Source organism: Nothobranchius furzeri, chromosome 7 (assembly GCF_043380555.1).
Source record: "Nothobranchius furzeri strain GRZ-AD chromosome 7, NfurGRZ-RIMD1, whole genome shotgun sequence".
NCBI classification, from domain to species: domain Eukaryota; kingdom Metazoa; phylum Chordata; class Actinopteri; order Cyprinodontiformes; family Nothobranchiidae; genus Nothobranchius; species Nothobranchius furzeri.
In genome coordinates, this window is record NC_091747.1 from 24,387,659 (window position 1) to 24,399,851 (window position 12,193).

The 12,193-nt window shown below is 48.0% G+C and overlaps 1 protein-coding gene across 2 annotated transcripts in view; it reads right to left on the minus strand.

Moving 5' to 3' along the window:
- The window catches only part of hecw2a (HECT, C2 and WW domain containing E3 ubiquitin protein ligase 2a), a 23,676-nt gene extending 12,131 nt beyond the window's left edge, over positions 1 to 11,545 (minus strand). For both annotated transcript variants that reach the window (XM_070552928.1, XM_070552929.1), the window contains exons 1-17: positions 11,159 to 11,545; positions 7,450 to 7,557; positions 7,262 to 7,356; positions 6,586 to 6,652; positions 4,855 to 5,024; positions 4,637 to 4,776; positions 4,429 to 4,529; positions 3,504 to 4,342; positions 2,298 to 2,577; positions 2,097 to 2,189; positions 1,745 to 1,895; positions 1,552 to 1,658; positions 1,338 to 1,462; positions 1,055 to 1,240; positions 606 to 740; positions 286 to 388; positions 106 to 202 (exon numbers count right to left, since the gene is read on the minus strand). In XM_070552928.1, coding sequence (XP_070409029.1) covers positions 106 to 202; positions 286 to 388; positions 606 to 740; positions 1,055 to 1,240; positions 1,338 to 1,462; positions 1,552 to 1,658; positions 1,745 to 1,895; positions 2,097 to 2,189; positions 2,298 to 2,577; positions 3,504 to 4,342; positions 4,429 to 4,529; positions 4,637 to 4,776; positions 4,855 to 5,024; positions 6,586 to 6,652; positions 7,262 to 7,356; positions 7,450 to 7,557; positions 11,159 to 11,534 — 3,173 coding nt within the window. In that variant the 5' untranslated portion in view covers positions 11,535 to 11,545. The remainder of the gene's footprint in view (positions 1 to 105; positions 203 to 285; positions 389 to 605; positions 741 to 1,054; positions 1,241 to 1,337; positions 1,463 to 1,551; positions 1,659 to 1,744; positions 1,896 to 2,096; positions 2,190 to 2,297; positions 2,578 to 3,503; positions 4,343 to 4,428; positions 4,530 to 4,636; positions 4,777 to 4,854; positions 5,025 to 6,585; positions 6,653 to 7,261; positions 7,357 to 7,449; positions 7,558 to 11,158) is intronic.
- Positions 11,546 to 12,193: the final 648 nt, after the last annotated feature.

Consider the following 12,193-nt stretch of genomic DNA (forward strand, 5'->3'; position numbering starts at 1 on the left):
ACACTCTCACACACACACACAAGCGTGTGCGCGCAGGGTTAAAGCTTGAGTGTGTGTTGGGTGATGCAGCTGGAGAGAAGGAGGTTAAAACAAGGAGAGGCATACTTGAGTGAATGGTTCCTGGCAAGTTCAGGCTGCCTTTCCTGCAGGACCTCAAAGATGTTGGGTTGCCGTAGAAACGCCACTATCTTATCATTGTATGCTGAAAGCAAAATATGGGAAAATAAGGAGTGTGTGTTCTGGATCCTGTGTGTTTGTGACTGAACTTCCACCTGGAGAACTCACCGACTGGCACCGCGTCGTTGTACGGGCTTCGACTGGAGCCGCTGAAGGTGCTGGAGGGGCGGGGCATCACAGGTGGGTTGCTTTGACGAGAGTCATCCACTACCTGAGACAGAAGGAAGCATTAGAGGTCAGGTAGCTTCCTGGTTCTGACCCATGGAAACCAGGAGCCCTCTTCGTCAGAAGCCTAACCACCTCTCAATGAAGGGATAGCGCTGGCTCCTCCCCTGTTTGGATCCAGGATCTCCTTGCTTCAACAGTTAAATTTTGTGTCTGCAGCTACGTTCAGACTCTGGGAAAGCCTTGAGGCGCTGGTTTCTTACCTCTCCAGCACTGTGGCTTCTCTGGCGGCTAAGATGTTGGCGATGAGCCAGCAGCCCAGTGTATCGAGAGCTCTGGAGGGGCAGGCGGGGGTCGATGAAGGTCGTCGAGCGACAATTGTGATCCACAAAGAAGGGCTTGGGGGGGGGGAAGAGACACAGTCAGGTATGGATAAACATAAACCCTTTGCATCAGGGGTGCTCAGTCCTGGTCATGCAGGTCCACTAGCCAGCAAGTTTTAGTTATTTCCCTGCTCTAACACACCTGTTCAGCAGCTTGTCAGGCTCTACAAAAAGCTTGTTAATCACCTGCTGATTAAAACCAGGTGTGTTGGAGCAGGGGCACAACTAAAACATGCTGGATAGTGGTCCTGCAGACCAGGATTGGGAAACCAGCTCTACACAGATCAAGGTGATGGTTTGGCCGAAAGCAGCAAGAAACAACCGGTCACCTTCCCAGTATGATCGTGCTTCATCTCCCAGCCCCGAGGCAGCTCCAGCTGCTTGTTGGAGAACATGTTGAGGAAGGTGACGAGGTCCCGGTTGTGCTGGTAGCGCTCAAAGTAGTGAGCGTCTCGGCGCACCTTACTGATCATGTGCTTCAGGCAGGTGTTACTCGTAAACATTCGATAGGCACTCTGAGAAGGAAAAGAGAGGAATGAAGGTTTTTTCCATCAAACGGAGCAGGAATGTGGAGTTTCCCGCTGGAATTCCTCCTGGAGTGGGTTTACTGACGGGGTTTGAATGCAGCACGGTGAAGAAGTCAGGGCTGCACAGGAACTTGGCGCTGGGGGATTGAAGCAGTAGGGAGAGTCGTAAGCGGCCGCTGGAGTGGGTGATGGCACCTTCCCGACGGTAATCTGAAACAGAACCGGTCACAGAGAAGAAGACTCGTCAAAGCAGCCCAGGCCGTTAAACCTCACAGGTGGGCAGAAGCAACCACACCAACCAGAAATGGAATGAGGCATCAGGTCACTCTCTGGTTCAGACAGGAGGTCAGGTGAGCTCTCCTCTGACCGATCGCTGTTGGTGATAGTCCTCCTGATGCTCTGGTATCTGTGATGGATGAAAAATTGTTTCAACAATAAAAAAATAAATAAATAAACCTTAAAAACCCGAAATAGATGGTTTCCCAAGCCCACCTGCGGTTGAGCTGCTCCATCTGCTGAATGGAGTTGGAGCGGGTCAGGCCCTGCGGGGCGGGGGGTCCGGTGGGACGCTGCCATGTGGTGGTCCTGTTCACGTGATCCACAAAGAAGATCCTCCCATGGCTGTCGATCCGAGCCTCCCAGTCTGAAGGGAGATTAATAAAAGTAAGAAGTAGGTGTTTAAAGTCTCCAGGGCTTGGGGCTGTAAAAATAAAAGCTGAAACAAGACAAGAAGATGAAAAATGAAGACATCTCAAACCAGATGTGCTCTAATTTCCAGCTACAGAAATAAACAAGAGTGAGAGGAAACAAAAGTGACGAGGTGCATGCAGACACACACACTCACTGGGAGGCAGGGGCTCGTCCACACGCTGGTACCGATGGATGTCATGGCGCACCGAGGGGAGTGAGCGTACAGGGTGACCATTAACGTGAGCTCCTGAAAACATCAACTCAGGTTAAAGTGCTGCAATTAGACATAATTTCATAATTATTTAAATTAGATTATTGCTCATTTATGATGTAGCATCTGACCAAAACCCAATACCTTCCTCCCCGTCTGTTTCCATGGTGACTTGCTCTGATTCCATAGAGCACACCTCCTCTCTTTTTGACCCCTCCCCTTCCTGTTCTTCAGTCCCACCCCCTGTTGCCTGGAGGCTCTGCCTCCTCATACTGAGCTCCTCTATCTGCTCACTGGCAGGTGGAGCTTCTCCTTCATTCTTGATAGCATCGTCATCGCCATCTAAAGCGAGAGTGGTTGGAGGAGGACCCGGGTCTGCATCTCCCCCTGGATCTATGGCCATCGCTGCTCCTTCCTCTGCTTCCTGCAGAGGATCCCAAAAAAACAGCACACGTGTCAGTCCAAAAGAACCACGGACTTGTTACGACCCAGATCCAGAGAGTCAGGTCAGGCTGACTTCTGGGCTCGTCTCTCAGCCCCCTCTGCTCCTTAGATTTCAATTCAATTCAATTCAGTTCAGTTCAATTCAATTCAGTTCAATTCAATTCAATTCAATTCAAATCGATTTGATTCGATTCGATTCAATTCAATTCGATTCAATTCAATTCAATTCAAATCAAATCAAATCAATTCAATTCAATTCAATTCAATTCAATTCAAGTTTATTTATAAAGCTCCAAATCACGACAAGAGTCGTCTCAAGGCTCTTTACATGTCAGTTCAGCTGTCTTAGATCAGCTGTTATGATCAAACATTTACTCAGTAGTTGAGCTGCCTTTTTACCAAGTAGTATTTTTGTACTATTTCTGGGGTCTTTTTTCATATATTACAGTAAAGCTACTAGAGTACCATGTCTGGCTCCTCTGCCTGCCTCTGGTCTATAAATCCACCACATAAGGAAGCACGTTTTGGGTAAAAGTCCCCTAAAACAGAATTAGCATGAAACCAGAAAAATGCAGAAAACATAAAAGGGAAATGATGAAAAAGATCAGAGGGGAGTCTGGGCTTTTCGACTTAGGCTGTTGCCCCCACGACCCATCTCTGGGTAAGAGGGAGAGGATGGATGGATCAGTGACATTTCATGGAGCCTGAAGTTGTTTGACCCAGAGAGCAGAGTGGAGCCACGGGAAAGCAACAGATTGGTTTATCAGATTGGGCCCACACACAGAAGGCTCAGAACCTGCAGCCCAAAACACGCTTAGCCCACACTGTTGTTAGAAAAGCAAATAAAGGAAAGCCGAGAGAACACGCCACCCCACATCCCAGGATTAAACTCTCAGGAGAACTCACCGCAGCAGCGGCCAGCGTGGTTGGACAGCTCTCTGATGATGAGAAAACTGTCTGAGGCGCTGTTGCCATGGAGCAGGTGTCGATCTCCGATGAGACGTCCTCACCAGGCACGCTTCCTTGTTCAGTTACCTCCGTAGTCTCTGGAACAGGATTATGGGTAATGGCCTCAGTAAAAAGAGTCTCCTCCTCTACCTCTAGAAAAACATCTGCTTCCAAATTGACATCCAAATCCAGATCTGGATCTAAACCCAGAACCACTTCTGCTTCCGATGGTCCTTCCTCCATCATAGCACCGACAGGCTCCTCCTCCTGTACCAAGCGCTCCGGGAGTTCAGGAAATGGGTCATCCTCATCCAGGCTTCCAACATAGAGAGGCTCTCCGTTCATCAGCAGTGGTGACAAAGGCATCGGGGGTAAGTCATTCATCACGGACCTCTCCTCATCTTCATCTGAGTCGATATGCATCATAGAGCTCAGCCTGGTGTGTGTTGGGAAACTGGAACACAGTTTAGGAGAGGCGGCACCCAGAGGTCTTTCACCAGGACCTTTGGGCGCTTCGATAGCATCCAGCCCCTCACTGAGGGACCTCTGGAACATTGTCTGGTCAGAAACTATTTCAGGTTCCATGAATCTGGCCTTGGCTCTGACCGCTGGCAGGCTTTTTTCTGGTAAGGCTGTGGCCCCACCCTCCCACATCCCTTGGGAGCCTTGGGATCCAGTCGGACAGGCCTCTGCAGAGACCACACCTGGTAGAGGATGGGGCAAGTCCTCATCATCCGATGGAGTTCCTGGAGCTCCGTTCAAAGAGGAGAGGCCAATGATGGAGTCAGGAGAAGCACCTACGGCAGGCAGAGAGGGTCACAAGGATTAAAACAGAAGCGGTTGGTTTTGTTTGAGAAACTTAAATCCTGAAATGTAAATTTACCATCAGGCCCCGTCGACGTCAGCTCAACTTTGAACTGCAGCTGTCCGCTCACGTGTTCAGTTGGTAAACGCCGACACAAAGAGAAACTCACAGGCTGAACTCTGCAGGGTCACGCAGAGAGAAAAAAAGTAATTGATGATGCCTCTGAGGAGCTCCTAGCCTCCTCAAGGAACCAAACATCTGTCAGTCCCAAAGGACCGCCTCCTACCCTGGGATTTTCTCAATCAGCCGCTGCACCGGGATGGTGAGCTGACCAAGGAAGCGTTTGATGATCGGCCGACTTTTTGCAAACTTGTCCTTCACTTCGATGTAGAGGATGTCAGTCATCAGCGCCACAAAGGTGTATTTCTATCCACAGGTGAACACACATACATGAACCTCAGCCAGTGGCTGAATGGAGACTTGTCATGAAAACACGGGCATCACCTCTCCGTGCCACACAGGGTTGATGGTGTTAGCGATGATGGCTGATCGTCTCTCCTGTCCATGATGGCTGAAGACAGGGAAGACGTTCCTCTTCCCCGGGTGGATGGACATCTTCAGGTAAGGGTCAGGATTAAAAAACATTCCCTTCTTCAAGCCGGTGGCTCGCAGATCTGAACAGAAAAAGTCCAGACTGAAGTTTTCAGACAAAAACATTCAATAAAGAAAAGTTTGTTTTTGTTCATGAAACCGACAAACTGTTCTAATCATATCAAAAAATTTTAGGTACAAAACCTCATTTATGACCTGTAAACATCTTCAGAGCTTCCCGTTTACGTAGCTCATCCGTCTAAACCTGAGCTCTTCTCTCATGACCTTGAACTTTAAAGAAGTGGAACATTCGTTTAATCGACACATTTGCAGTGGTCTCTAGTAGGAATGAATCCTTGTGAGTCGTTCCTGGGGGAACAAATATACTGGTGCACCATTTCTCAGATCTAAAGTGTCCCACATCACAGCTGAGCTTCAGATGGCAGGATCTAAAGTATTTGGACATCTCTCCTCTGATTGGCTAAATATCAAAAAGATTAAAAATATATTTAAAATGAGAAAAAAAACTTGTGATTAAAAAATGGAAGGGTAAGGGGGGAAATGAATGAGAAAGAAGGAAGTCAGTGGATCCTGAAAGGTAGAATAGGTTGAAAGAGCAGAACAAGGAGAGGGAGGTGATGAAGGTCCCACCAACGCCTGAACAGGTGAGTTTAAAGGAGACCACTGAGTCCACTGATCTCAGGCTCAGGGGGAGAGAGGTCCAGAGTCTGGGGGCCACAGCAGCAGATGATCTGTCACCTTTGACCTTTAGCCTGGTGCTGCACAACCAGTAGGCTTTGGTCACTGGACCTCAGGGACCTGCTGGGGGTGTAGGGACTAAGAAGATCACCAATGTAAGATGGTGCTTGTCCATGTAAGGCCCTATAGACCAGAACCAGGATCTTGAAATGAACCCTGAAGTTGACTGGCAGCCAGTGAAGCTGGAGGAGAAGCGGGGTGATGTGCGTGTGTTTGGAGGACTTGGTCAGAAGCCGAGCACAGGCGTTCTGAACCACCTGTAGACGGTTCAGGGAGGTTCTGCTCAGACACGTGAAAAGAGAGTTACAGTAGTCTAAGCGTGAGGAGATGAAGGTGTGGAGAACTGTCTCAAGTTCAGACCGAGACAGAATGGGACTCAGCTTAGCAATGTTCCTGAAATGGAAGAAGGAAGAGCGAACAAGAGCACTGACATGAGAATCCAGGGTGAGAGCTGGGTCAAAGGTCACGCCAAGATTCCTGACAGAAGGTTTGGTGTGAGAAGCAAGCTTTCCAAGAGAGTCTCTGACTTTGGGAACCAGCTTGTCTGGGGCACAGATGAGGATCTCAGTCTTCATTCAGCTGAAGAAACTAACCAAGATGTCCGTTGCTGTGTCCTGGACGCTAAACCAACGACAGCCTTCCCCGTCGTGAGTCAAGATGGGTGAGTCCATGAATGTTAGTGACAGTGTGACGTAGATCTGTCAGGATTTTCTAATCATAGTCTGTTTTCTGTCAGAAGCTAATGCAGGAGATAGGTGTAGGAGACTATTTTCATGTTCAGCCTGCATGAAACACTCAGAGTGACCCGTTAGAATCAGAAATAATCACTAAAACTGTTTTTCAGTCAACCACAGCATTAAGCAAACAAGCAAGTGTTGAACTCACCTGTTAAAGTGAAGCTGATCAGTTTTCGAGGATGTTCGACTCCCACCTGCTCTGCCAGCCCCTCCAACTACAAACACACAACAGCACGTCTGTAGCAGCCTCACGGCCAGAAGAACGGCTGATCTCACAGAAACAAAAGTTCTAACATGAACGGCTTCAAGATTTTCTAAATCCTACGTATTCGGTTCTGATCACGTGATGGCCAGGCTGATGAGTCGCTGTCGAGCAATCACACCGATAAGATCTTCATGGTTGTGTGATTGTTCTGCAGCGACTTATAAACCCGCAGCTCACTCCTGCTGAAGTCCTCTCGCCTTGTTGTGTTTGTTCTTTACTTCACCTGGATGGATGAGAAACTATCCAAAAGGATGCAGACTATTTCTCTGAACAGAGGCTGTTCAGATAACAGGTAACAGGATTTATTAACAGCTTTTACACATAAAATTCACATCTAAATGCACCCAAAATATTATTTGATAACTCTATTTCACAAAAATGCCAAATTTCCTGAATCTTTTCCAAGAATCCAGTCCCTCTGAGTGTATTAAAGACGTTTTAGCGAGTTTCTATAATCCAAGGAAATAATAATGCTCAATCCTTCATGATCACGATCTACAGCCAAGGATATATTTCTGTCTGATTCTGGATATTCGGACAGAAACAGAGTCAAACACACCAGAACAGCTGGATTCTTCACAGTGATGCAGGCGGTCGTTGCTCTAAGGGCGCCGCTCACGCCGTGGTAGTACTTAAAACAAATCTTAGTTTCAGCTGTGGAAGAAAAGGCAACATTTCCGTCATTATCAAAGAAACGTCTATTCTGCTTATTTACTGTAGTTGTTTGGTAATTGTGATGCGACTTACACTCCGTAAAATAAGGCCCCGGCTCCAGCCGCCAAACGATCTGACCCTTCTGAGTGCCATTGACCCCCCTGTTCTTACAGTCCCACACGTTGGAGGGGCTGGTTTCGTCTGCAGAGGCACAAAAACAAGATCACAGACGTCTGTTTTTAGCTCTCGTTTGTGTAAAAGTTGCATCTGATGTAACTTTCTGCCTGTTTAGTCTGCAGACTCGGCATTCTGAGGCTCGTTTTCCTTTAATCAGTGAAACTCACTCCCAAAAATAGCCTCCGTATAACCTCGAACCGGGAAAAACTTCCTCCCAGTTAAAAACAGGGAGGGGGAATTCCGCTGTACGTAGCAGTTTTGTACACAGATTAATGAAGGCACAGTCGGGGGGAGTGTGTGTGTGTGTGTGTGTGTGTGTGTGTGTGTGTGTGTGTGTGTGTGCGCGTGCGTGCGTGCGTGTGTGTGTGCGTGTGTGTGTGAGTGTGTGTGTGAGGAGGTTGCTTGTTATTGAATGTCTGCTTAGTCGATGAAAGCAGTAGCTCCACTGGGGTGTGAGACCCTGAAGCAGGTAATTAAGTCCTGGCTGCCTTATGATCAATACGAGGTGACCTAACGACCCGCCTGGCTCCGGCGGGACATAATGTCCTCTTCTTTGGCTGATTCTCTGCTACATAGAACAACGAGAAGACAAAGTTAGGTGGTCTCCAGGTCTTATTTTGTCCAACAGTCATGAGCGGTTACAGATCCAGGAACAGAGGCTGGACCACTGAGAAACACGACGCTTGATTCAAAGCCATAAATGACCTGTTGGTTAAACCCGCGTAGGCTGGACATCCCTGATCTAAATGATCCAGGACAGTGGTCCATCTCAGAACTCAGTTAAAGGTCACGATGAACCCTCTCCTCTCTACAGATAATGGCAGCTCAGCTCAGGTGGACTTTTAGAACAATGAGACCAAAGTAGAGCTGCTTCCCCATGATGCACTGCAGCAGGAACAGCTGATCCCAGCTATCAGCACAGAGGTGGGGGGTTCCTTACAGTCACCAAATGCACCAGGAACTCCTCTGGAGCCTAATGCGAGTCCATCAGTCTGAAGTCTGGACCCAGCCGTGTGCAAACCCAGCAGCTAAACTACAACATGATCATGGTCCAGTTAGAGTCCAGACCAGAACCAAGCTGAGATTCTGAGGTGGGACCATCAGACAGCTCTGACTTAGGGTTCAAGAGACCAACCAGAACTGAAGACGAGCGTTCTACAGAGAGCCAGGATGGACCCTGAGGTGACATCACCGCTAAGCTGTATAATTCAGAGATGTTTATAACCAAAGTGCTGGGTCTACACTCTTCCTGCTGTATTACATTTCCCCACTGTGGACAGATCTGCCTGTCACTGTGAGTCTGAGAGCCTCCTTCAGCAGTCAGGTCAATGTATTTACCCCCTGTCAAGTTCCTGTCCCAACGCAGGATTAGTATTCATTATAGGAGACCACTATGCCTCGCTGTGTGTGTGTGTGTGCGTGCGTGCGTGCGTGCGTGTGTGCGTGCGTGCGTGCGTGCGTGCGTGTGTGTGTGTGTGTGTGTGTTATCGTACATTGAGGTGAACATGTTGACTCAGCCTCCCTCCTGCTCTCCGGTGTAGAAACCATGACACCATGATACCAGTGCACCATTTGTAGGAACTAAAAGTTGCCCACATCACAGATGAGCATCAGACGACAGGACTGACTCTTATTTCCTGATATTTGTACATCTCTCCTCTGATTGGCTAACAGCAACACGACTCTACCAGTGACTGGTTGCTCTGCAGTGTTGATGTTTTATCTCCACAAATAACACAAGCCTGGAGGAGTTCTGCTGTGTGGTGGAGTTGCTAATGCTAACAGTTAGCTTCTACTAGCCGAGACGTTCTCTGGGTGAGTCCAGTGACCCTGAACTACAGCAGAACCGTCTCCATGTGTTTTATGATCAAACGCAAGATTTCTGACAACTTCACCGTCTTCATCAACATAAATAAAATGAAAGAAATCCAACAAGTGGACAAGTTTACGTATCTGGATGTTGTTTTGGATTCTCATCTTAAATTTGAGTCCCACATCAGAACCGTCTCCAGAACCATTAGGACCAACCTCGACTGCGTCCATCTGAAGAGGCCATACCTGTAAAAGCTGCCCAGCTGTTCCTATAATGCCATGACTCGGTCTCACCTCTCTTACTGGTCAACTGTTTGAAGCCGAGCAGCCCAGCCTGCTTGACACCTGTCATGCCTACAAACAAGCCCTAAAAGTCCTCGACCACAAGCCAATGAAGTGAAAATTACAGGGGAAGTACAATCTCCTAACTTTATTAACTTCTCTGTTATAAAACTAACTACTGTTTGCCGTTCACTGCCAATGACGACTAAAGTCGTCGTTTGTATTTTTTTACTGTGTGAGCATCGGAACGAGCCCCTGCACCGTGAGAACAAACATCTCAGCTCTAAAGCGATCTTCATCCGCATATGTCACCCGTCACGTGATCAGGAAGCAGAACATCCATGTGTTAAGCCGGGCGTACACTGTGCGACTTTTTCACTTTTTTGAGCCGATTTTCCAGTCGTGCGAGAATCCACGACATCGGGGCGAGTTTTGCGCCGAGCGGTCGTGTAGTGTACAGGGGGTTACGAGAGGCGATTAACACCACGTGACCAGCTGCCGATCAGCAGTCGTGAGGTCGCACGGACTTCTGGTGTGTTTAATATTTCGCTCGTCCCTTGTGAGGGTATCGCACTGTTGAAGCAGCGCTGCGAGCAGCTGCGAGCAGCTACGATCCAAAAAGTATCAGAACCGCTCACGGCGCATGCGCGCGCAATCCTGCATCAACGCCGGTCGCTCGCTATTTCCCTAATAACACACGCTGTTCGTTTTTGTTTCTACACGTTTTTTTACTCACAAAGATTGTCAAGAAAGCATGTTTGTCATGTTCATGTCAAATTAAACTGATCACAAAACACAGATTTACTCTCTTTATTTCGTTTTCCTCATCCAACCCCCATAAATCCCTGTGTGTCCTCCTGCAGCACTCCCGAAGGACAACAGGCAAGACAAGATAAAAAAGTCTGATGTGTTGAGTAAAAACTGCTATTTTTAGCATATTTTTAGGGCCGACGTGCTGCTACCAGACGTACAGTGTGAGCAGTCAGGTTGCATGCGAGAACTGGGTCGTGCAGTGTGAGCACATGACTCGTGAGATCTGCGAGTGAAAAAGTCGCACAGTGTACGCCCGGCTTTAGGAGATCGTTTTGGGCCGCTGCTGTAAAAAAAGTGAGGCATGAACTGGAAAAGCTTCTGCCGATCACAATTCAACAACGGATTATGAAAGAACAGATAAAGCTTGGAACGCGCGGATTCTTCCTGATGTAAGAGGTGAGTCTACGCTTTGTTTTGGTTGTTTTGGCGTCGACATCATCCTAGCGTGCAACGTTCTGTGACTCTTAAAAAAACAGTGACAATGCTGAAAAACGCTGGCAGCGAAGTGCTTTACCGATCAGGAAACGGCTGGCAGTGAATAAGTAAAAGACTAGCCATTTCCTCCTCAAAAGCGTAAAAGTTATTTCTCCAAACAGAGGCTGTTCAGTAAGCTAGTTACCACAGGTGAGAAGAGGGACTTTTTAATTACATTCTAAACAGAATCTCACTTTAAATGGTCAAACAGGTTTTGTGGCTCTAACTAAACCTTTAGTCTCACCTATGTGATACAGCCCAATCCAGTCAGTGGCATCCACTTCCTCCTTGATGTCCCAGGAGATGACGAGATTCTGGCCCCGGTTCAAGGTGTACTCCAGAGTGGACGCAGTGAGCGAAGAGCGGCTCTGGGAGGTCAGCAGGTCCGTGTCACTGTTAGCACGTGTGAGTCCAATAGGACTACTGACAACAGAACCCCCATCGGCTGACCCGCTCCTCTCTGTCAGTGTCCGCAGGTTTTCAGGACTGAGGGTGTGCCTCAGGTTGGGGCTGCGCCTACGAGGAGCCGATAGGTGTTCACGGCCTCCAACGGCCAGGTTGGGTGGATTGTGGGATCGGGTCCTGGCTGGTAGGACAGCTGTGGCGAGGGAAGGACGCATGTTGTGCAGCTGATGAAGAGTCAAGAATGGGAAAACAGAAGCCAAGGAGATGAAGGCATAGAAAGAAACGTTTGTGTTAGCTGGTTCTCAAAAGGATGGCACATCTTGCTGGTGAAGATTTGAGTTGGTGTGAAGAACCAACAAAAATCTCTAAAAGATTTCTCTCTCTGCACGAGCTCCCAGTGGGATCCCTTTGGGGCTCTGCCCAAGTCGAAGTAGTCCAGCAGCTGAGACAGTCCCGGTTCTATGATCCAGGAGATCCTGGAGGTGTAGGAAAACAGGAAAACAGACAAACGTTAATGATGGAACAAATAATAAAACAACTCGTCTCTCATTTAAACAACAATGCTTCATTCTTCATTTGAAAACACTCAAATGACAAAAAAAACTTAAGTGAGAGGTGTCCTCCAAACTCCTGGTGTCCTGAAAACTCGAGACACTTACTCATAAAAAATGATGGAAAATAATTCAGCATCCAGTCAGAAGGAGCTGGATTCACTCAGAGCGAAGAGTAAAGTAAGATGGAAACATTTAGCAGAATTAGGCTAGCACACGTCTGGAGCTGTCTCTGGAAGATGATGCAGAGCTGAGGAACGACACCTCCAGAGTTTAGCTCAAGATCTGAGCCAAACTCTGTAAAGCTCTGAGCTGAGACGAAC